We start from the raw sequence: 25,674 nt of genomic DNA on the forward strand, positions 1-25,674 counted from the left end.
CTGGCTAGTTTTCCTTTGCTACCTTGCCATCCCACCCCTTGATTCCTGTAATCCCACCAAGTAGCATAGGACCTGGCAGATAATAGGTATTTAATCCATAGCAGAGCTGAGCTACACATGTTTTCCCAGTTGTTTGTTTGTTTTTAGAAATGGGGTCTTAGTCACCCAGGCTGTCAGGATGGAGTGTAGTGACACAAAAATCCTCCTGCCTCAGCTTCACAAATAGCTGGGACTACAGACATGTACCACAACACCTGGCTAAGATTTGTTTGTTTGTTTTTTATATAGACAGGGTCTAGCTATGTTGCCCAGGCTGGTCCAAACTCCTGGTCTCAAGCAATCCTCTTGCCTTGGCCTCCCTAAGTGCTGAGATTTCTGTTGTGAGCCACTGCTCCTGGTCTAGTTCTTACATCTATTATAATTAGTTCCTGTGTATTAAACTCAGTACAAGGTGAATATCTTGAGGCATTTTGCTTCATGGGCATCTAGCATGCTTCATAGACACTGGTAGGCACTCAAATCTGTTAAATGAGTAAACAGATGAATGAACAAACAGATGAAGATGTGGAGAGCCAGGAAAGGCAAATAAAACACATTCAGTTAAATGCCATTTGTTGAACCTGAGCCAAGGTGTCTGTTAGTGAGAACTAGACTTGTACACTTAATATCCCACCAAAACCCACTGGCAAACTGAATGTAGCAGAGAGTTAATGCCGGAATGCTATAGCAAGAATACCAAGTGATCTCTACTCACAAACAGCTTCTTCTTATAAAGACAAAAGAAAATGTAAGGGGAGGCACATAGGAGGCAGTGTTTGCAACCCCTTACACAGTGCCTTTACAGTTTGCCAAGTTTTCCACAAGCATTATCTCAACAGGGTTATCACAACAACCCTGTAGAAGGCCATAACAGGTATTATTACCCCATTTTACAGTTAAAGAAACTTACATAAAAAGAAATTACGTGGCTTGTCCAAAACTATGCAATAAGAGAGAGAATTCGAAATTAGGTCCTTTATCTCCAAATCCAGAGCTCATCAGAATTCTACATACAGAATATTTTAGGACAACTGGCACATAAGTGACAAAAGATGCAGAATCAAGAATAAATCAGAGTTCCTCACTTCTAAAAATGGATTTAGGTGAAGTTGTGGATAGATTATAATCAAAAAAACTTTCTTTAACTTCCTATCTGGTTAAAGTACTGGGTCTAGATGCTTGAATATAAAGTGTAGAGCAAGACCCTTACCCTCAAGGTACCTTCACTCTGTTAGGGGTACAAGATGCTTACAAAAAAAAAGACAAATGATGTCACAAAAAAAATTGTTTACTAAGTGTAATATGAAAAAGATAGGCAATAAATATGGGGAAAATGAACATGTAAGAAAGGTTCTATCAAGGAAGGTTCAAGGCCCAAGAGAAGGAAAGAGCTCAACAGGCAGATTGACCAGCATGAATGAGTACAAGGTGAAGGCCAAACCAACAAAAGTGAAGGATTATTATATTTAGAGATCAGACTGGAGAAGTGAGCAGGAAGCAGAGGATTCATGAAAGAGCATGAATGCTGGAAGAACAGGAAAGGCATGCAACAGGTATGATGTGCACAAGGAAAGAACCCAGCATGCCCAGAGAAATCTAAGCAGACAGAGGCATTCTGGGGTAGCAAGGACAAGTGTGGGGGGAAGAGAGAAAAACTACCAAAGATCTTGAATGCTGCACAGGGGATTATTTGTGAAATGTTGGGTCACTGTTTGCTTTACATGTTTCAAACAGACACACCTGTGAGCTGGGTGAGGCGTTTCAAGGGAAAATGTCACATTGTGGATGAGACGCGGGCCAGTAAGCATGTATAAAGGTGGAGCTGTAACATCATTTCTCCTTTTCCTTCCTTCTTTTTGATGTCAAAGCTATCAGACCAAAGCAATGCTATCACAATAGTGCTACCCAAAATTCTTTCCTGGAGGAGTATGATCCTCAAAGGATGCTGAACCGAGAGTAAGAAGATTGAGTTCAAGTTGCAGCTGTCCTACCTCCTAGCTTTTTTGTCTGCGACAGTGTAATCCTCAAATGCTCAAAGTCCTTATCTGAAAATAGGAATGATAACACCTACTTCACATGATTGGGGAAAAGAAAATAAGGTGAGACTGTGACAAAGAACTTTTAAATGTAGAAACACTGAAGATTTTTTCTGTTGTTTGTCTATGTACTGTGGTTTATTGGACTTGAGTACGCACTGGAGTCTGAAGTAGTAAGAAAAAAAAACAGGAAGGTATAATTGCCACAACCCAAATACTAAGTTGTTCTGGGAGTGGCTGGCAAAGAAAGACAAAAGCGAACGTGTGCCGAGGGCAACGGGTGCTTATGGAATAGGACAAACAAGAAGTCTACCCAAACTAAGGACATGGCTTTGTGAGAACAGGACAAAAATAGGAAGGTGGAAACAGGAGTGCTTAGAAAGGACAGAAGAAGATAAGACCAACCACGATTTGTAGCTCATTCATGCAACAATATTTTTTGAATATCTACCCGTGCCAAGCACTGCACTAGAGGCTCATTTCATACTGACATGTAGGTCAAAATGCCAGCCCTGCTCAATCCCTTCCATAGAATCTGCTCCTGCTCACAGCCATTCTGACCTTACCACCATCACCATCCTACTCCCTCCACCCCAGTCCTGCCAGATCTGACTGAATCGGGGGTAGCACCAGGCTGGGTCAATCATATTCCCTTCCTAGATAACTAAAATAAGACTCCATGCACCCAGGGCGGTGGGAGCCACATAGAAGACAGACTTTTATTATGTTTGTCTGTATTTTATGGCACCTATGCTGCTGTCATAGCTGTCTCATGTATATGGTAGAGCCTATATTGAAGACCATGAACTTCTGCCCCCAAAAGCCATGGGTCTGTCTGGTTCTTGTATTTTGAAAAGCCAGACAGTTCAGCTATTCCTTGGAGTGAAACCTGAACTAAAAATGAAATACCTTTTGACTTGAGCTGACTTGGATCATGTAAAGATGGAATACTGTTCCCCAAAATTTCATTTGCAGCTGGAACCTCAGAATGTAACTTTATTTGGAAAAAGGGTCTTTGCAGATGCTATTGGTTAATATGAGGTCATTCTGGATCAGTGTCCTCCCTAATTACTAAAGCAATTAACTCATAAATCCTTTAAAATTTGTTTCTACTTTATGGAAATGTGCTGGCTACAAATTTGTTCTATTTAAAGAACAACATATTATCAAGGCAAGTCTGAAAAAAATTACTTTTTTTTTTTTTTGAGACAAAGCCTCAATCTGTCACACTGGGTAGAGTACTGTGCCATCACAGCTCACAACAACTCTAACTCCTGGGCTTAAGGGATTGTTTGCCTTAGCCTCCCAAGTTGGGACCACAGGCGCCCACCACAACACCTGGCTATTTTTTGGTTGTAGTTGTCCTTGTTTGGCCGTCCTGGGCTGGATTCGAACCCTCCAGCTCTGGTGTATATGGCTGGCATCTTAGCCGCTTGGGCAACAGGCACTGAGCCAAAAATTACTTATTTAAAAAAAAAATTAGGACAATATTTTGGGATGTAAAATCATATGAATGACATCATATACCTCTTTTAAAAGTAAGTAAATAAACAATTCCTATTATTCCCATCCAGTCCTCTATTATCACTGAGTTCTTTTTTCCCTACTAAAAAAAGGGATAGGCTGGATAAAAGGTATATGGGACAGCAGGCCTTTTGCTTCTTTGGTCAAAAGAGGGTGAGAGCCAATTTCCTGGATTTAATGTTTGGGATTTTCAATCATAAAAAGTTTTTATTAGAAAACCAGTAAAAATCTATCAAAAAGTGGTATTGATTTTTTGATAAAGACCCAAAGCGGCAAAAATTATATTTGCACATAGAATACAGACCCACCCAAAAGCCAAGAGATGCTCAATTTCACTTCTGTTTCTTGAAACACTGAGTAGATTAAAAAAGAAGCACCAAAACGAGATTATAAAATTGCTGTTTATTTGAAATGTTTACATAACATGTTTAATGTCTATTGGCTAAATACAGTATAATATGATATCATTCATGAGAAAATTACAAGATTTATTTAAAATATTCATGTATTTGGATACTTTACAGGACAAAATAGGTAGTATAGTCCAATCATGGAATATATATTTAAAGTTCTTTAATATACATCTGTCTTAGATCAGGTTCCCAGATGAAAACTCAGGTACAGATGAGTTTTTAAGGGAGGACTTTCAGAAGAAGCCAGTAAAGGATGAGAAAGAGGGTCAAGGAAGGGGAGAGGCTATGCAAGGGTGTGATTGCTGGAGAAGTGCCAGCCCCAGCCCGATCCCCCAGGGAACTCTCCAGTGTGATCAAGACAGAGGTAAGGAACTGAACTTTCACTCTCTTGCCCTCATGGTGACCGTGGTGGAGAAGAGCAATGAGTAAGTTCATAGGCACTGCTGGCTCTTGGGGAAACCAAAGTGGCTCCACTAGTCTAAGTCTGTCCTCAGATGAACAGAGTGACAGTGCAGGCAGTTAGAAGCAAAACACACAGGAGCCAGGAGAGGGGTAGACTGAAGTGGTTTGAGGGACCCAAGGGGATCTGGACAGAGCACTGACTATGTCTCCTACAATATCTTTGTTTGCCATCCTTTGATCTTATCACCACTTTCAAGAATGTGAGGCCCCATGCAGCTCATCCAGGAGACCCTTTCTTAATCCTGGCATGATGGATAGGGCGTAGGACCAGAAAGATGATGCTACCACCATGTCCTGTGGAAACCACCAAGTGTTAAAGTAGCCATTTTCCTAAAGTCTCTTCATATATCTAGGTTGTACCCCCTAAGTTTTTAAATTAAATTTTTTTATTTTGAGAAAACTATGGAGTCACCTGCAAGAAATAATATTGGGAGATCTCTCATAAGCTCTGTCCACTTTCCACTAATGGCAACATCTTGCAAAACTAGAGTACGATATCATAACCAGGATATCCACAAGGCCCAAAACAAGTCTTTCACCAAAAGGATCCCTCATATAGCCCTTTTATGATTGTACCCACTTCTCTCCCTCCTACTGACCCCCTCTTTAATCCTTACTCTGTTGGGGATGCTATAACAAAATACTGTAAATTGGGTGGCTTCCAAACCACAGAAATTTGTTTCTCACAATTCTAAAGACTAGGAAATCCAAATCTAAGGTGTCAGCAGATCTGCCGTCCGATGAGAGCCTGTTTCCTGGCTCACAGATGGCCCTTTCTTATGTGTCCTCTTGTTACAGAAAGGCCACAGCAGCTGGCTGCGGCCGCCTTTATAAGATTACTAATGTAATCACTTCCTAAAGGCTCCACCTCCTAATGTCATCACATTGATGGTTAGGTTCATTCAGCATATGAATTTTAGAGGCACACAAATACTCAGACCATAGCAACTCCTAATCTGTCCTTCATTCCTATAATTTTATCATTCTAAGAATGTTGTATTGCTATAGTAACATAGTATATAACCTTTGCGGAATGGCATTTTTCACTTTTCATAAGGCTCTGGAGTTTTTTTTCAAGTTGTTACATCTCTCAGTAGTTCTTCCTTTTTATTGCTAAATAGTGTTCTGTGGTATAGATGTTTGTTTAACCACACACCCTGGAAGGATCTGGGTTGTTTCCAGTTTGGGGTTATTATGAACAAAGCTTCTATGAACATTCTTGAACAAATTTTTGGGTGAACATAAAACTTTCATTTGTCTGTGATGCACAGCAGTTCAATTGCTGGGTTGAATGTTAGTTGCATTTTCAGTTTTTTAATTAATGGCCAAACTGTTTCCCAGAGTGGCTGTACTATTTTATATCAATACCAGGAATCGATGTGTGATCTACTGTATCCCCACCTCTCCAGCATTTGTCACTATTTTTCTTTCACTCATTCTGATAGGTGTACAGTGTGATATGCACAGTATGGTCTTAATCACCCTGTTGACTAGTGATACTGAATGTACTTTTTTTTTATTCTGGATTCAACAAATTCAACCCTTTGAGGGTACAAAGAGCTACAAATACACTGATTGTATTTGTTAGGTAAAGTCCCTCTAATTATGTCCTGCCCCTTGAACATATTTTTATGGGATTATTTGCCTTCTGTTTATCTTCTTCAGTGAAATGAGTGAAATGTCTGCCCATTTTCTAATTAGATTTTTCTTACTGTTGAGTTTTGAGAGTTTTAAAATATATATTCCAGATACTTATCCTTTGTTAGATAAATGGTTTGCAAAGCTTTTCTCCCAATCTACTTATAATTTCTTCTTCATCCTCTCAACAGAATTTTCCATCGAGCAAAAATGTGTAATTTTGATGAAGTCCAATGTACCAGTGTTTTCTTTTATGCACCATGTCAAATCTAAGAATTGTTTATCTAACCCAGCAGTTCTCAACTGTTTACCTAACCCAGGGCTGCAGCATTAGTAAGGTTAAAAACTCTATATCCCAGAGATATTCTCTTGTATTTATACTAAAGGTTTAATGGTTTTATGTCTTACTTTTCAGTACATAAGCCATTTGAGTTAATGTTCGTGTAAATTTGGAGGTTCACTTTTTCGCCTACAGATATTTGTTCCTACATCATTTTTTCAATGATTATCCTTTGTCCCCTGAATTGTTTTGCATCTTTGTCAAGAATCAGTTGGACATTTTTCAGTGGTTCTATTTCTGGGTTCTCTATTCTGTGCCATTTATCTATGAGGCTATCCCTCCACCAATGGCATACAGTCTTTATTATTGCAACTATATAATAAGTCTCAATCAGGTAGGATGCTTCCTCCCACTTCGTTATTTTTCAAAATTGTTTTACCCATTCTAGTTCCTTTGTCTTTCCATGTAAGTCTTAGAATAATCTTGTCTATAACTACAAAATATCTTGCGGAAATTTGATAAGAATTGGATTAAATCTGTATATTACTTTGGAAAGAGCTGACATCTTTATTATGTTGAATTTTTCCAGTCCAAGAACACAATATGTCTCTCTACTTAGGTCTTCCTTGATTTCTTTCATCAGCATTTTGTAGTTTTCAGCATGCATCTTGAACATATGTTGTTAGATTTATAAGTACTTTTTTTTAGCAAATGCGAATTGTATTGTATTTAAAATTTTCATGTCTATGTGTTTATTGCTAATATATAGAAATACAACAGAATGTTGTATGTTTATCTTGTATCCTCTGAACTTTACTCAACCCACTTATTAGTTCCAGGAGATATTTTTTGGTTTTGTTTTATTTTGTTTCTGTAGATTCCTTAGGATTTTGTACATAGACAATCATGTCATCTATAAACAGGGACAGTTTTATTTCTTCCTTTCTGGTCTTTATGCCTTTTAATTCCTTTTCCTGTCTTATGGCACTGGCTAGAACTTCCAGTACTATGTTGACTAAGAATAGTGACAATCATCTTTGCCTTGATAGTGATATTAGTTATAATGTTTAGCTATATGTTTTTTGTAGGTGACCATTAGTTGTTTTTAGTTTACTGGGAGTTTTGTATCATAAAAGAATATTGAATTTTGTCAAATGCATTTTCTGCATCAATAGATGTGATGATGTGATTTTTTTTTCTTTAGCTTATTAATATGGTGGATTAAGTTACTGATTTTCAGACATTGAACCAACCTTATGTCCCTAGGATAAAGCCCACATGGTCATAGTATATAAATTCCTCTCATATATAGAAGAATACTACTTGCTAATATTTTGCTAAAGATTTTTGCCTCTATATTCATAGAGATATGATCTGTAGTTTTCTTTTTCTTTTTTGGTACTGTCTTTGGTTTTGATGTCAGAGTAATATTTGCTTCAAAAAATAAATTAGGAAGTAGTTCCCTTCTCTTCAATCTTCTGGAAGCAGTCATACAGCATTGATGTTAATTTTTCTTCAAATTATTGATAGAGTTCTCTGGTGAAGCTACCTGATCTTGGAATTTCCTTTTGGGTAGGTTTTTAATAGTGAAAGCAATTTTCTTAATAGTTATAAGTCTATTCAAATGGCACATTTCGTATTGGATAAGTTGTGGTGGCTGATGCTTTTTGAGAAATAGGTCTCTTTCTCCCCAGTTGTCTAATTTATATGTGCAGAAATGTACATAGCATTTCTTCATTATTCTTTTGATGTTTTCAGGATCTGTGGTGATATGTTCTCTCTAATTCCCACACTCAGTCCATTTGGCTTATTAGTAAGATTATGGCAAATAGATTAAGTACCTACAACTAGAGCAAGAAGACCATACCAACTAAGGGAAAAAACTTTCTTTACCTTGTGTAAGACAAAAAGCTCAAAGACATTAAAATAACGATTCATTTTTAAGACTAATATGTGGATATTTAAATATTTTCCACAGATGCAGATGGTATGTTTCACATATGTGCTTGACACAGTGTGAAATTATCTCACATTGCAATCTGTGTGGATCTACACTTCTAATCATAAAAGCTACCAGGGTCAGGTTCATTATTTTTTCATATATAATAACAAATAAGAAAATGGCCAAATTAGTAGAAGGACTTGCAAGGAACAGAATTAAAAGTACCTCTGTAAGAGTGAAGTGTATATGAAGTTGTTCTTGAGCAAAACAAGCATGCCTCAAAATATAGCTCATTTGGTTTTTAACAATAAAAAGTTAAAATGTTTGCTATAATTCATGTATGGCTATCTGAAAATCTGTACTTACTCCTCTGCAAGTGAGCTTCACCTTCCTGGCTAATCCAAACCCCTCTGATGCTTTCAGAAGCTTGACTGCCTCCAAAGTCCTCTGAGCTGGATGTGGTCTGTTTGCCCTTCCAAATTCCTTCTCTTCTCTTTTCCATCCTGCTCTGAGACCCAGGAGGCTGACCTTCTGTACTGCATCAAGGAACTCCCTTGATCTGTCTTCAAGTTGCTTGAGCCAGTTGAGAAACCCACTGATCTCAAAGAGAAGGAGCGGAAATAATTCAGGTTTTAATTCCCCTAGCTGAATCTCTATTGAGTCACTGGGGCTAGCTGGATCCCTTCATGATAGGCCATAGTTCCCAAAAGTCAGCCCTTGCACACAACTCTCTCCAGAGTTTGTTAACTGCTCTCTCTTTCTCCCTTCACTGGCCCCAGGGCGGTGTGTTCTCTCTCCAGGTTTTCCTGCCCTTTGCCCACACCTTTGTAAATAGTTCCTTTGTTAAACTCTACTTGAATTACCCAATTCGAATGAGCCATGTGTTTCCTGACAGCACCTTGATACATCCTACAAAGGATAAAGTTTCCAAATCCCAAACATCAGACATAGTATGTCAATTTCCAAAGAGCATTTATTTTTTTTAAAAAGTCATTTACAAGTATTTATAGAAAGGGATTTCTACTTTAAGACAGACGAAGATAAGAATGTGAGATTAAAATTGCATGCAGACATCTGTTGTTTTGTTTTAACTGTGTCTATGGTATTTGTAAGTGCAGTATTTGCTTATCTAACTAGTATACCATTACAGTCAAATATTACCAAAGTGCACCACTCACACTGTTTACACTCTTTGCATCTATTTGTATCATAACTCTTTCTTGCTATCTGGTTAATACTCTGCTCAGCCTTACGTAGACCACAGGCCTGCTCTGTCTCTGATAAAAGTGGTTAGATTACCCCTACATTTCTATTATATATACCCAATACCCACGCTAATCCTCTTTATGAGGACAAATGATTAAGCACTAAAGTACATGGAAAACTGAGGAAAAATATATTATTCCCAGTTGTGTAAAAGAAAACAACCCTATCTAAAAATCGATGGCAGTAGAAATAAAATCATAACCTTTTTCATAAAAATATTAGAGTTCAGAGTGCTTGGTTTCTGTTGATGTCTATCCAACAGAAGTTTCCCATATTTTAAACTTAACAACTATATCATAGTCACAAAGATTAGTTGTATCAATGCAGCCAAAATGAAATGGAATTAAGGCAGTTGTCAAGATAACTCAGGATATCTGTGTGTGTCTCTCTCTCTTTCCCTCTCTTTCTCTATATACATATATAGATAGGTGGCTAGAATGGCCATATCTCTATGAAGAAGCACTTTTCTGCTACTCAAAACAAATCATATCTGCTTCTTCCATTATTAACTATAATATAGGTATATTATTCCAAAGTATCAATGTTTGGAGTGAAAGTTTTGGGGTCCAGACTATGTAAATGTTGATCTCAGTTGTGTCATTCATTCTGTCAAGGAAAAAACTTAATTTTTTACCTCAACTATACCAACTAGTTATCAATATAGATCCCTAATAGATGAAAAACTTATTTTTTATAGATTCATACTATGTTAGGACTGCAGTGGACCTCTGAATTCGCATAACCCTGTTCCCTCATTTTGTAAACATGGGAACTGGAATCCCAACAGGTTCTTCGACTCACTCAAGGTCACACTGATGAGCTCCGGTACAGTGGGAGGGTCTTCAACTTGCTCAAGGTCAGATTGAGGAGCTTCAGCACAGTGTCTAGCTTAATTGCACTATCCAGATATTAGTTGGTCTACATGTGGCCAAACTTTCCAACTGCTTCATTCAATATTTTTTCTCCTTCTGCCTTTTGTCTGATCATATCTAGAAAAGGGGCTAAAGATACATATAGGAGAGAAACTTTGATTCAGTGCCAGCCACTCAAGGGGAAACTTCTCTATATTTTCGCATTAATTCTTTACTTTGACTAAGAATGAAACCAATTTTGATATTGAATGTGAAGAACACCAATTTTATTTGCCATCCTTTAAATCAAAGTACTCATGAGCTTTTCTCTTAGCAGTAAGAGGAAAAGAATAAGATAAAATCATAAATGACTGGTAGATTTGGCCTCTGGAGTTTGTCATACACTGAACACAAACAGTCCTAACAGCAAAGATAGAGAAAGACTAGGCCAGAGAATTTGGGCCCCAGCTCTTTAACCAGCAAACGGGACAGACCAGTGAAGCAGACCAATCAATGCTCTCAGTGGCTTTCGAGTTGATTCTAGTGACATAGACACAGTCTGACTCCAGTGTCATATTTATTTTAATATTGCAGTGAAAAATGCTACTGAACAAAAATGTAATTAAGTCAATATCAAGCAAATTGCTTCTCATTTATTGTAACAAGAGGAACTTTTTTTTTTTTTGGCAAATGGTTCTGTAGTTAGAGAACATGAGGACACATAGAATTAATCTCCCCAATATGAAAATGTTCCCAAGTTATCAAGTTGAAAGGCACATACCACTGCCCCCGCAGTTCATTCAAGTTGTCTTTAGCATGTGAAATTTTAGTTGTGCTTTTAGCTTGTTATCGCTGTCATAGGACCTTAAAAAGTGACATCAGTGCATATGTATAGTTTCTTTTCAGATGGAGCAATTCTCTTCCTATTCTCTGGTTTTTATTTCTGCAGATCAGTTTTTGTTAGTTCTTTGTCTTATAAAGGATTTAGTCCATGATGTGTTCAGAAAGATGCACTTCACAGTTTGTGCTGTATTTTATCCAGAAGGAATGAACATTTGAATTATCTTTGTGTCCTAACACAAAATGGAGTTTCTTGAAATATCAGGGTGATGGTGCTTCAATATCGTCATTTGTTGGAACGCAAAAGTCCCAGATTATGATCTTTTCTCACTGGTTGTTTAAGGTTTACTTCCCTTCCAGAAGAGATGATTGGCAAACTATTATCCATATGGTATCTGATAAGGTGGCCAACATTATCAAATACATGATCCTTGGTCCTCACCTTGAAAAGGAAGTACAAATATATTTAGGTTAAATAATAGTTCTTCTGAAAGATACAAACCATTGACGGGTGTGATTAGATATATCCCTAGATATTTTGGTGAATATAGAAAAGTTACTTTTTAACTCTGTATCCCCCAGTAAATGATTTTCTCATTCTTTTTTTTTTAGACAGAGTCTCACTATGTCGCCCTCAGTAGAGTGCTGTGACATCACAGCTCACAGCAACCTCAAACTCTTGGGCTTAAGTGGTTTTCTTGCCTCAGTCTTCCAAGTGGCTAGGACTACAGGAGCCCACCACAACACCCAGCTATTTTGTTGTTGTTGTTGTAGTAGTTGTCATTTGTTGTTTGGCAGGTCCTGGGCCGGGTTCCAACTGCCAGCCCCGGTGTATGTGGCTGGTGCCCTAGCCACTGAGCTACAGGTGCCGAGCCAGATTTTCTCATTCTTAATTACCATTGTAAAGCAACTATCCCTACAGGTTAGGAAAATAGGAAGCCCTTGTCACTTAATCCAAATTTGTAACCAGCTTTTTTGCAATATTATTGTTTGATATACTCTATCATGTCACCATTTCTATAAATATTTAACTGGTTTATATACAAGTATGAATTGCAAGATTATAATTATCTTCCATTAAGCAGATCACTTCTATGTTACTCTGTCTCTGTAGGAAGGAGGCCCTTCAAGAGAAGCACTACTTCTTGGAAGCTCAACACTCCAGTCTCCTCCAAAAAGCCTTCTCAGACCTTTCTAATAGTCATTCATGTTTTTCCCACAGACTTCCAGTAGCTGATTCACAAATATTCATTGCATGGAGCTTGCTGCTGCATACCAAAGGAATACAATTTTCCCACTCTGCGCCTCCTCCTGTGGAATTTCCTCCCTAGTATTATTGTGTCCTTACCCTATGCATAGTCAGCAGACACATTGCTATCCATCATGGCTCCACCAGCTCACTACCTGCTCAGACCTATGCTCCCGTTTTGAGTGACTGGGAATCATCCCCAGAGGAAAGGCACGCAAGGCAGCACCTTGTTATGATGTAATTCTGCTAGATCTTCTACGAGGGATTGAGTTGTGTCTAGATATTGGTTTTCAATATTAAAAACATATATACACGTATTTATGGAAATAATTCACAGAATTTGAATACAGACTATGAATCACATAACATATATCAATGTTAAATGTCCTGATTTTGATCATGATACTGTGGCTATGTGGGACTGTATCTCTGTCCTTAGGAAATACACATTCAAGGATTTAGAGGAAAAGGGCACGGTGGCTTCAACTTACTCTCAAATGGCTCCGAACCTTGAAGAAGTTTTTTATCTCCTCCATCTTATCCCTCCCCCATCAGACCAATCCTGCCAGTCCCTGTTCTTAATTCCAACTCACCCTCTTTACTTCTCCTGCCTGCATTCTGGTTCAGGCTTTCACTACTTTTTACCTAGAAATCCCTAATTACTTTCTCTGTCCCTGGTCTTCCCCCTCTCTCTACTGATGCTGCATACAAACATCAAATTAATCTTTCTAGTACAGAGATTACAAATTCTGTTTTAGTTTGCTAGGGGATAGAGTGGCTATCTGCAGATCATTCTAAGTATTTTGAATTAAAAATAGAGTTCCTATGAAACTCTAGCTTTGTGACTTCTTTGGAGAGACTCAAATCTGGCCTCACTGGACCTCTGTCCCACTTGGCAGCAACTGGGTGGAGCTGAGTGGTGACTGCCCCTCTTATGCAGGAAACATGCCTTCCAGTCCAACAGAGCCCAATGTACCATGTGCCCACTTCATCTCCCGTTGAGCTTATTCACTTACAGTATCGTCCCAGCCCTGCAGACGTTTGTGGTTGTGAAAAACCCATAGAAAAACAGAATACTCTTCAGTATGGTAAAAAAAAAACACATGAGATCTACTCTCTTAACATATTTCTAAGTGTATAGAAGAGTATTATTAACTGTAAGTACTATACTGCACAGCAAATCTCTAGAATTTCTTCCTCTTGCATGACTGAAAGTCTATACCCATCTAACAGCTACTCTGTATTTTCCCCTCCCCCCTTCCCTAGCAAACACCCTTCTACTTTCTGCTTCCTTGAGTTTGTCTGCTTTAGACACCTCATATATATATGTGAGATGATGCTAGTATTTATTTGCTCTTCATGATGCTGCATTTTCCCCTGAAAACACAGCCTCAAATGACAGGATTTCCTTTCTTATGGTTAAGTAGTATTCCAGTCTATGTGAACACCATATTTTACCTATTCATCCTTTGATGGACCTTTGTTTTCACCTCTTAGCTGTTGTGAATAATGCTATAATAAATACACAAATATTTCTTCAACATCCTGGTTTCAATTCTTTTGGATAATTACCCAGAAGTGATGTAACTAGATCATATGGTAGTTTTATTTTTAATTTTTTGAGGGACCTCCAAACTGTTTCCATACAGCCTGTACAACTTTACATTCCTACTAATGGTACACTCGAGCTCTACTTTCTCCCCATCCTTACAAATACCGGTTATTTTCTGTGCTTTTTTTTTTTTTTATAATGGCCCCATCTTAACTCAGGTATGAGTTTATATCTCACTGTAGTTTTGATTTGCATTTCCCTGGTAATTAATGATGTTAAGCCTCTTTTCATATACCTGTAGGTTATTTGAATGTTTTCTTTAAAGAGATGTCTATTCAAGTCCTTTGCCCATTTTTAAATTGGGTTATCTAGGGGTTTTGCTATCAAATTTCTTGTATATTTTGCATATTAACTCCATATCAGATATACGTTTGCAAATAGTTTCCTCTCATTCATTAGTTTGCCTTTTCCCTCTGTGATTGTTTCCTTTGCTATACAGAAGGCTTTTAGTTTAATGTAGTCCTACCTCTCTAGTTTTGCTTTCATTGCCTGTGTCTTGGGGCATTTTCTAAGAAATCATTGCCAAGGTCAACGTGATGAAGTGTTTTCCCCAACATTGTCTTTTAGGAGGTTTATATTTTCAGATTTTATGTTTAATTCTTTAATACATTTGAGTTGATTTTTGTGTATAGTGGAAGAAAGGGGTCCAACTTCATTCTTTTGCATGTGGATATCCAGTTTTCCTAATGTCCTTAATTGAAAAGACTATCCTTTCTCCATTGTGCAGTGCTGGCATCCTTCTTAAAGATCATTTGCCCGTATATGAGTGGGTTTATTTCTGTGCTCTCTATTCTGTTCTACTGGTCTATCTCTGTCTTTATGCCAGTATGATAGTGTTTTGACGAATATAGCTTTGTAATATGTTTTTTATTTTAATTTTATATTTTAATTAACTTTTAATTAAAATCTTAACTGACTTGGGGGGGTACAATGTGATGATTTGATATACAATGTGGAATGCTTAAATCAAACTGATTAAAATAACCATCACCTCAAAAGAACTAAAAGTAAATTTTAAATGTCATACCACAAAAAATAAGTGAGGTGTAATATGTTTTGGAACCAGAAAGTGTGAGGCTCCTGCTTTGTTCTTTCTCCAGAATGTTTTGGCTATTCAGGGTTCACTGTGATTCCATGTAAATGTTAGGATTGTTGTTTCTGTGTTTATAAAAAATGCCACTGAATTTGATAAGATTACATGGAATCTTTAGATTGCTATGGGTAGCATGAACATTTTAACAATATTAAATCTTCCAATCTATGAACACAAGATTGGTGTTCTTTAATTTCTTCTGTGTCTTCTTTAATTTCTTTCATCAACATGTTGCATTTTTCGATGTACAATTCTTTCACTTCCTTGGTTAAGTCTATTCCTAAATATTTTATTCATCTTGGTGCTAGTACAAGTAAAATTGTTTTGTTAATCTCTTCAGATAGTTCATTGTTGATATATAAAAATGCAACTGATTTTTCTATGTTTTTGTATTTCCTGTCATTTTATTGAATTTGTTTCTTAGTTCTGAAAGTTTTTTTGTGGAGCCTTTAGTATTTTCTACATATAAGATCAAATTATGTACAGAGATCATTTTACTTCTTCCTTTCAAATTTGGATATGTTTTTCTTTTTCTCGCCTTATGACATTACTTTTGGCATTATGTTGACTAAAAGTGGTGAGAGTGGGAATCCTTGTCCTGTTTCTGATCTTTAAGGAAAAGTTTCTAGTTTTTCACCATTGAGTATGATGTCAGCTATGGACTTTTCATATATGGGCTTTATTATAACAGATTCAGGAAATTTCCTTCTATTCCTAGTTGTTTTTAGTGTTTCTCAAAAAAGTAAATTTTGTCAAATGCTTTTCCTGTATCTATGAGATGGTCATGTGATTTGTATTTTTCATTCAATTAATAGGTTATATTACATTGATTGGTTTTTACAATTGGATATTCTTGCATCCCAGAGATAAAGCCTACTTGGTCATGATACTACATATATGATCCTTTTAATATACTACTGAATTTGGTTTTCATTTCTTGTAGTGTTTTTTCCTGGCTTGGTATTAGGACAATGCTGGCCTCATAAAATGAGTTTAAAAGTGTTTCTTCCTCTTCAGTTTTTTGAAAGAATTTGAGAAACATTAGTGCTAATTCTTTAAATATTTGGTAGAATTCACCAGTGACCACCATTTGGTCATGGGCTTTTCTTTTTTGGTAGGTTTTGATTACTGACTCAATCTCCCGACTAGTGATAGACATGTTCATATTTTCTATTTTTTCATGATTCAGCCCTGGTAGGTTATATGTTTTTTTAAAATGTATCCATTTATTCTAGGTTATCCAATTTATTGGCATATAATTGTTCATAGTAGTCTTTTTCATCCTTTTAATTTTGTAACATCTGTAGTGGTGTCTTCCCTTTCATTTCTAGTTGTATTTATTTGAATCTTCTCTCTTACTTTCATTAGTTACCTTACCTAAAGTTTTGTTAATTTTGTTAATCTCCTCAAAAAATAATTCTTAGTGCCATTTTTCTATTTCACTTATTTCTGATTTCACTTATTTTTGTGCTGATCTTATTTCCTTCTTTCTGCTAAATTTCAGCTTAGTTTTTTCTCCACCCCAACCTTTTTTGGTTATTATTTGTGTGGAATGCATTTTTCTCTCCTTTCACTTTCAACCTATGTGTCCGTAAAACAAAAATGAGTCTCTTGTAGATAGCATGTAGTTGCTCTTTTTTTTTTTTTTTTAATGTAAGTGGGATCTTGCTCTATCACCCAGGCTGGAGTTCAGAGGCTAAGTCATAGATCACTGAAGCTTTGAACTCCTGGGCTCTCATGACTCTCTTGCCTCAGTGTCCTGAGTAACGGGGATGTCAGATATACGCCACTACGCCTGGATAAAATCTTATTTTTTCATCCATTTATCCACTCTGTATTTTGACTGGAGAGTTTAATTCATTTACATTTAAAGTAATCATTGATAGGGAAGGACTTACTATTACCATTTTCTTAATTGTTTTCTGTCTTATAGCTTTTTTGTCCTGCTTTTCCTTTCTTGCTCTCTCTCTTTGCACTTAATTCATTTTTTCCTGGTGACATGCTTTGATTCCTTTGTCATTTTTTGGTGTATCTTCTACAAGCATTTTCTTTGTGGTTACCATGAGGCTTAAATAAAATACCTTATAGTTATAACAATCTATTTTAGTCTGATAACAACTTAACTTCAATTGTATGCAAATACTCTATATTTTTATTTCTCCTCCCTCATACTTCATATTATTGATGTCAGAAATTACATTTTTCTGTAATGTATCCATTAAACTATTTTTATAGCCATGCACTGTATAATGATGTTTTGGTCAAAAAAAGACCACATATACAACAGTGATGGCATATAATTATAATAGAATTGAAAAATTCCTATCACCTCGAAATGTTGTTCTAAGGAATTAACCATGGGAGCTGTTGGAACTGGAACAGGAAAGTATAGCTGAAGAGAAGACAAGTGAAAGCTTTTCATTAAAAGAGAAGAGTCATCATACATTATCTCTTATAAGTAAATACATAATAAACATAAAAAGAAAGAAACCAAGCAAACCAGCAGGGACATATTTGTAAAAAGAGTGATACCTCCTGAAGAAGAACTACAGACAGGTCCTTCATGAGTACTCCAGAAGAATCATTGACTCCTTCAGAATAATTTCCAGTCCTGCAAGCTCCATTCATGGTAAGCACCCTAGATAGGGGTACTATTTTTTAACTTTTATTTCATATTTTTACTGTACCTTTTCTACGTTTATAGTCATGAATACTTAACATCTTAACACTGGTTTACAATTACCTGCAGTATTCAGTATAGTAACATGTTGTATGAGCTTCCAGACTAGGAGCAATAGGCTATGGCTTAGATATGTAGTAGGCTATACTATGTAGGTTTGTGTAAGTATATTCTAAAATGATGGAATCATCTAACACTATGTTTCTCAGAACATCCACATCATTAAGTGATGCATGATTATAGTTAGTTTTTATACTTGTGCCTTTTAACCTCTATAACTAGAATTAAAATTTATTTACATACCACTGTTAAGACACTATTACAGAACTATGTATTTGTCTAGATATTTACCTTGACTAGTAAGCATTATACTTTCATATCCTTCTATGTTATTGTTTAGTGTCCTTCTGTTTCAACTTAAAGGAGCCCTTTAACACTTCTTATAAGGCAGGTCTAGTGGTAATAGACTCCTTAGTTTTTGTTTATCTCAGAAAGTCCTACATTTCTCCTTAATTTCTAAGATATAGTTTCACTAGACATAGTATTCTTTCTTCCAGCATTTGGAATATATCAAATTCAAATGAGGGTTATGAGAAACCTGCTGATAGTCTTGTACATGACAAATCTCTTCCTACTGCTTTCAAAATTCTCTTTGACTTTCAACAATTTGATTATAATATGTCTTGGTGTTAATTTCTTTGAGTTCCTCATAGTTGGAGTCCATCTGGCTTGTTGAATCCAGTTCCTCCCCCAATTTGGAAAGTTTGGGGCCATCATAATTATTATTATTTTTATTGAGACAGAGTCTCACTTTGTCACCCTTGGTAGAGTGCTGTGGCATCATAGCTCACAGCAACCTCAAAATCTTGGGCTCAAGCAATTCTCCTTCCTCTGCCTCCCTTGTAGCTGGAACTATAGGCATGGGCCATTATTTTTTAAATAAGTTGTCTGACCCCTTTTTTTCTCTCTCTTCTCTTTGAACTCCTTTAATGCATGTACTAGTCTGACTGACAGTACATTACAAATCTTGTATGCTTTCTTTACTTTTCTTTTTATTCTTTTGTCTGGATAATTTAAAGGTGCTTGGGTTTGCTGATATTTTGGTCTTCTGCTTGATCATGTTTACTGTTGAACTCCTCTAGTAAGCTTTTCTGTTCAATTAAATGATTCTTCAGCTCCAAAATTTTGAGTCTGGTTCTTTTTTATATTTTCCTTCTCTTTGATTTTCCAATTTTTTTCATGGATTATATTCTGGAGTTCATAGAACTTTTTATGATGGCTATTTTGAATTCTTTGTCAGATAACACATATAATTCTGTTTCTTTAGGATCAGCTTCTGAGGATTTATTTTGTTTCTTTGGACTATGTTTCCATGCCTCTTTTTGTCTCATAACTTTGTGTTTCAATGCATACATTTGAAAAACTACCATCTCTCCCATTTCTTATGAACTGGCTTTGTACAATGGAAGTTCCTCACCAGCCTGCCTAACTACAGATTCTGGGGACCTATAAAACCTTTTCTGGGAAAGGTGACTTCTTTGGATCTATGTATTCAATTTTTCAGTTAGAAATGTTTGCTAATTTTTCAGGAGCTTGTAATCTCTTGCTCCCTCTGTGTTACTGCAAGTTCTCTGGTTCTACAGGAGCAAGTCACCCCACTCGCCTTTGTTCTCAGTGGCCACCAAGCATCCAAGGTACAACAGTTTCCCATCAGTTCCTAAAGTCATCCAAGACAGATACCAGCCCATCAGGCAACCCTCCAGAAATCCAAAATTCTAGGTGCACACTGCACTCCTCTCCCTCCTTCTTAGGGAGAAGTTTCAATTTATGCACTTTTCTCCTGATTGCCAGCTGCAGCAAGCTACCTTGTATTCTTCTTTTTCTCAAAGGCTCGTAGGCATCCAAACTAAGCTGGTTCCACCAGTACTCCATGTGAGGCAAGATAAAAACCAGTCCCTAGGTATCCCGCTGAAAATCCAAAACATAGATCAATGCTCCTCCCTACTTTTCCCCACCCTTCATGGGAAAAGTTATGAGATAGGGCATTCTGTCCTGGCACCAGGCTATGCTGAATGGAAAAGGGGCTGTTGCAGGTACAGTGAAATTTCTCTTCTTACCCAATTCAACAGAACTGTTCTCAGTTTTATGTTCACCTAAGGAACTATAACTTCTTAAATGGATTCTGTAATTCTCATAAATGGATTTTGGTCCATCTATAGTTGTTAATTGGTATTTCTGTGGGGGAATGAAGGCTTGGGTTTCCTATTTTGGCACCTTACTGATGTTACCACTCACATGGGCTTCAATTGCATCATCTTTCTTCTCCAAAACTGCCAATGTCTCTCCACTGTCCAGCAAATTAGACATTTTGGTCTATATTCCACCTTACATGATAGCTCTAACCTACCTTTCCAGGGTCATTTTCTACCTGCAGGCATCCTCTTCCCTGCCATAAAATCTTCTGTAGACTTAATACCATTCCATTATTATCTGCTCCAGTGGTTCCTTTCCTCTACTTCTAATATCCTCCTTTTGAAATTCTGCCTTCTATCAAGGTTCACCTTACATGTCAGAACCTACAATAGATTTTCTCAGTTTACCTCAACCAAAATTACCTCTCTATCCTGAAAAACACCATATGCTTTGGTTTAATCGTTCTTTTCTCCTTCAGCCTTACATTATAATTATTTAAGCACCTGGGGTTTTTTGTTTTTGTTTTTGTTTTTGAGACAGAGCCTCAAGCTGTCATCCTGGGTAGAGTGCTGTGGCATCGCAGCTCACAGCAACCTCCAATTCCTGGGCTTAAGTGATTCTTGCCTCAGCCTCCCAAGTAGCTGGGACTACAGGCACCTGCCCAGTTATTTTTTGGTTATAGTTGTCATTGTTGTTTAACAGGCCCAGGCTGGATTCGAACCTGCCAGCTCTGGAGTATGTGGCTGGCACCTTAGCCACTTGAGCTATAGGCGCCCAGCCTTAAGCACCTGTTTTATGAAATTATAAGCACTCTGAGAGTAAGTATTATGCATCTAATACTGTTCAATAGTCAAGTGTAAATCCCTATACTTCCATGTAGTTGGTATTCATTTAATTCACTGAATTGAATTGAGAAGAGCAGAAAGAAGCTTTCTTCTTCTTGATACTCCAGGGTGGCCTCCCACTATGACCCCATTCACCAGCTTCTATTTAGCATGTACAATACATGCTAAAAGCAGATTCAAGAAAAAATAAATGCTTATCCTTGAACACCATATAATACCAAGTTTTGGATGTTATTCAGAGGATCCTTAATAGAACCACAATCTGTGAAACCTATAATGAAAAGTCAATGATACCTTGCCTTCAGGATCCACCAGGAGGAGATGTTTGGCCTGTCCTCCCTGTAGTCCACTCAGCACAAATTGGCCAGGGGATGTTGTACTCTCTCGAACCAAAAAGTCCCCATCTTTTACCAGGAGGCTCTCTGCTGCCTTCCTGCTCAGCTTGCCATGGTAGCACTCTTCATTCCGCAGCTGCTGCTCAATGTGTGGCAAAGAATGTGAGCTGGCAGTCTGGGCTGTGGCACCCGGCTGGACTGTTTCTGGTGGCTCTGAAGTTGGAACATAAAGAGAGACAGTGCCAAGTTACCTTCTCTTCCATCCATTCATTCATTCACCCAGCAAATAACACTTGAGGTCCTACTGTGTGCCAGACACTGTTTAAATAATACTGCTTCTGGAATAAATGAGGTTTTTGTTTTAAGAAATCCCCTAATTTAATGGTACATCTAAACATTGCCTTTGGCTTCTGTTACCAAGAAAGTTTTGCCCAGGTGCAGGAGTTTTTCTTTCAGAGGAGAAATGTAACCAACCCATGAGAACTGCTTTTATAACTGCTGAGAGAGATTCTTTATGTCCCAGGGGCTGTTTGTTAAAAAGAAAGAGGCTTATGCTGTATCTGGATTACAGACAACTCCTACATTTCCAAACTCTTTGAAAATAGCGATGGTAACTTTGGGCTGTTTGTACTTTTAGCATTTAGCTCTTTCTGTTGTTTTGGTTTTTTGCTTTTTAAAAAAATATCAAATTACTAATGTGCTTCTAGACATACTTCTTGCCAGAAATTTCAAAGCTTTGCTCAACCTCCTCATTCCTATTAAATGACCACTCTGTTGTTTGTGTCATTCACCTGCTTGGACAAAACAGAGTAGATGAGGTAAAAGAAGACAAATCAACAGGAAGGCACAGATTCAGGCAGCTCCCCAAAGCTCTGCCGAAGTGTTGTCCACTGAGAAGGAGAAGATATACCTAGTTAGTGCTAAATAGTGCTGTTGGTACTGACAGTTATAAAAATTATTGTATAGCTCCCGTGTATTGGGTGTAACGTGATGCTATTTGCACATGAACTTTATGGCCACACTGTATGGGTGGCTACCTTTTAGACTGGCAAGGAAATGGATTTGTAGAAAAGTAAAGTGGCTTACTCAAACACACACTGCTAATATGTTATAAATCTGGAATTCGAGCTGAGGTCTATCTTACTCCAAAGCCAAGGTTCTTAATCACTGAACACAAAGTCTCTTGCTTTGGATGTGAAAATCTCTTACTTTTCAAAACCAATCTAGCTACTTTATTTCTGTAGTACCCACAAAGGTCCCTAGTATATAGCAAGGCTATCAGAGTGATATAGAGCAGTGAGTTTCAACTGGTGTGCCATGGCACATGGGCATGCTGTGAAAATTTTTAGAGATCATTAATTAAATTATTTTCAGAAGAAGTTCAAAGCACAGTAAGTACATCCTTTTTTTTTACTCTTTTCTTGATCAACATAATTGAACTGTGCCAGGGAAGTTTAACTATCGGATCAAGTGTGCCATGAGATTAAAAAGGTTGAGAAATGCTGATGTAAAGCATCTCCAGAAGTAAAAACATGAAATTCTTATGTATGAATCCAGGTAAAACTGTATGTTTAATCATCCCTATCTATTAGAGAAATGCAGATCAAAACCACCCTGAGATACCATCTAACCCCAGCGAGAATGGCCCACATCACAAAATCTCAAAACTGCAGATGCTGGTGTGGATGTGGAGAGAAGGGAACACTTTTACACTGCTGGTGGGACTGCAAACTAATACAACCTTTTTGGGAAAGAAGTATGGAGAACCCTCAAAGCACTCAAGCTAGTCCTCTTATTTGATCCTGCAATCCCATTACTGGGCATCTACCCAGAAGGAAAAAAATCCTTTTATCATAAGGACACTTGCACTAGACTGTTTTTTGCAGCTCAATTTACAATCGCCAAAATGTGGAAACAGCCTAAATGCCCACCAACCCAGAAATGGATTAACAAGCTGTGGTATATGTACACCATGGAATACTATTCAGCCATTAAAAAAAAATGGAGACTTTACAGCCTTTGTATTAACCTGGATGGAAGTGGAACACATTATTCTTAGTAAAGCATCACAAGAATGGAGAAGCATGAATCCTATGTACTCAATTTTGATATGAGGACACTTAATGACAATTAAGGACACAGTAGGGGTGGGGAAAGTGGAGAGTAGAGAGAGAAAGAAGGAGGGAGGGGTGGAGTAAGGAAGAGCAGAGAGAGAGAAGGAGGGAGGTGGGTGGGGCCTTGATGTGTACCATACCTTTTAGGGGCCAGACACGATTGCAAGAGGAACTTTGCCTAACAAATGCAATCAGTGTAACCTGGTTTCTTGTACTGTCGATGAATCCCCAACAATAAAAAACAAAACAAAACTGTATGTTTAATATGGCAATGTACCAGGAAAATAACCACTGGAAACTAGTCTTTGTCTTTTTAAATGTAAAGCTTCTTTTACATAGAAATCATGGCTTGGCGCCTGTAGCTCAGCAGTTAGAGCACCAGCCACATACACAGGGCTGGCAGGTTCAAACCCAGCCTGGGCCAGCTAAACAACAATGACAGCTACAACAACAACAAAAATAGCCAGGCATTATAGTGGGCACCTGTAGTCCCAGCTACTTGGGGGGCTGAGGCAAGAGAATCACTTAAGCCCAAGCATTTGAGGTTGCTGTGGGCTATGATGCCACAGCATTCTACTGAGGGCAACATAGTAAGACTCTGTCTCAAAAAAAAAAAAAAAAAAGAAATCAACCTTCATCTTTACTAATGGAAGGGAGTGTTTACATATCTTTATACAAGGATCTCACAAATAAAAAATTCTCTTGACTCTTGAGTTTTATAACTTATACATGATCAGCCCATGAAGTCCTTGGTGTAGGCCATAATTCAGTTATCCTATCTGAATTTCTTCTATGAGCATTTGTATATTTTTGAATTAAAAAAAACCCTGTCTATAGGATAATATGTATACAAATGTCAAGATAGCCACATAACTAAGGGTATAGTCAGAACTATGTAAACTTGTGAGAAGAGCATCAGGTTTTGGGAATAGGCCCCAGTTTTCTGAATCCTCTCCTTTTCTCCCTACAACATGTTGCAATGACTCCAGCTCCTATTCAAGAGAACTGTTAGTACAGTCAGTTCTTATTCATAATAGTTAATGTTTCATAAAGTTGCCACCAACAATGAATTAGTGAAAACTGAACTTTTGCCCCTTTGGAATATGGAGGGGTAGGTTCGTACAAGCCTCAGGTCATAGCATTTTCATCAATCAGTTAACTTATAACCTTGTTTTATGTGAGATTCTGCTTAAGGACATCTTGTTAGGCCGGGTGTGGTGGCTCACACCTGTAATGCTAGCATTCTGGGAGGCCGAGGCAGGTGGATTGCCTGAGCTCAGGAGTTTGAGACCAGCTTGAACAAAGCGAGAACCCCCATCTCTACTAAAAATAAAAAAATTAGCTGGGCATTGTGGCAGGCACCTGTAGTCCTAGCTACTTGGGACGCTGAGGTAAGAAGATTGCTTGAGCCCAGAAGTTTGAGGTTGCTGTGACCTGTGATGCCAGGGCACTCTAGCCTGGGGCAACAAAGTGAGACTGTATCTCAAAACAAAATAAAATAAAATAAAAAGACATCTTGTTTAGTATATATTGTTAATTCACTAATACAACTCACAGCTAATAACAATCTAACTCATGCCTAATCAATGTTTGTTTAACACACATACAGGGTGTCCATAAAGTTCATATACAATTAAAAACTGCATACTATTTTAAATTGCACATGAACTTTACAGCCACCCTGTATTTTCTCCATAAGGCACACCTCAGACTTCCTGTACTTAGAAACACTAGAGAGCACTGTGGCAATTTGTTTGAGGGACACTTTAACCAGTGAAATCACCAACAAACAGGAAAAAAAAGTGGCACTAAATAGACCACAAAAGTACACTTGTGTACAGTATGAAAGCTGAGAGCTAAAACAAGAAGGTGTGACCTCCGCTAGGAACATGTAGTGGGTGTGTACTCAAATTTTTTGTTTCTCTGGGCATGTCTGTGAATGACCACCAAAAGCACCATGAGTACTGATTTCAGGGTTACAACTAAATTTTAACAAGTAAGCTAATTTTGAAGTATAGAATCCATGAAGAATTTCTTTGCATTATTGAGAAGAAAAAATATGCTTACTTCTGCAAAGTATCTGAAAAGTTGGTAGGAAAGATGTCAACATAAAATGCTAAGCATAAGTGAAAGGTTAGGATAGTACCCAGAGAAAAATTATTTGTTATGAAGGAAGAATTAAATGTCTAGTAAGACATATTATAAAAGCATAGCAATTGGCATGCAGTAAAAGTACACTGGTTTAAAATAGGCAAGTGGCCC

General features: G+C 37.5%; 1 protein-coding gene across 1 annotated transcript in view; it reads right to left on the bottom strand.

Annotated features, from left to right (window-relative positions):
* Positions 1-11,012: 11,012 nt before the first annotated feature.
* Positions 11,013-25,674, bottom strand: part of SHC4 (SHC adaptor protein 4) — a 118,631-nt gene continuing 103,969 nt past the window's right edge. The window contains exons 11-12 of the mRNA XM_053594039.1: positions 21,258-21,511; positions 11,013-11,733 (exon numbers count right to left, since the gene is read on the bottom strand). Of these exons, the coding sequence (XP_053450014.1) occupies positions 11,578-11,733; positions 21,258-21,511 (410 nt within the window). The 3' untranslated portion in view covers positions 11,013-11,577. The remainder of the gene's footprint in view (positions 11,734-21,257; positions 21,512-25,674) is intronic.

Source organism: Nycticebus coucang, chromosome 6, assembly GCF_027406575.1.
Source record: "Nycticebus coucang isolate mNycCou1 chromosome 6, mNycCou1.pri, whole genome shotgun sequence".
In the NCBI taxonomy this organism is placed as follows: domain Eukaryota; kingdom Metazoa; phylum Chordata; class Mammalia; order Primates; family Lorisidae; genus Nycticebus; species Nycticebus coucang.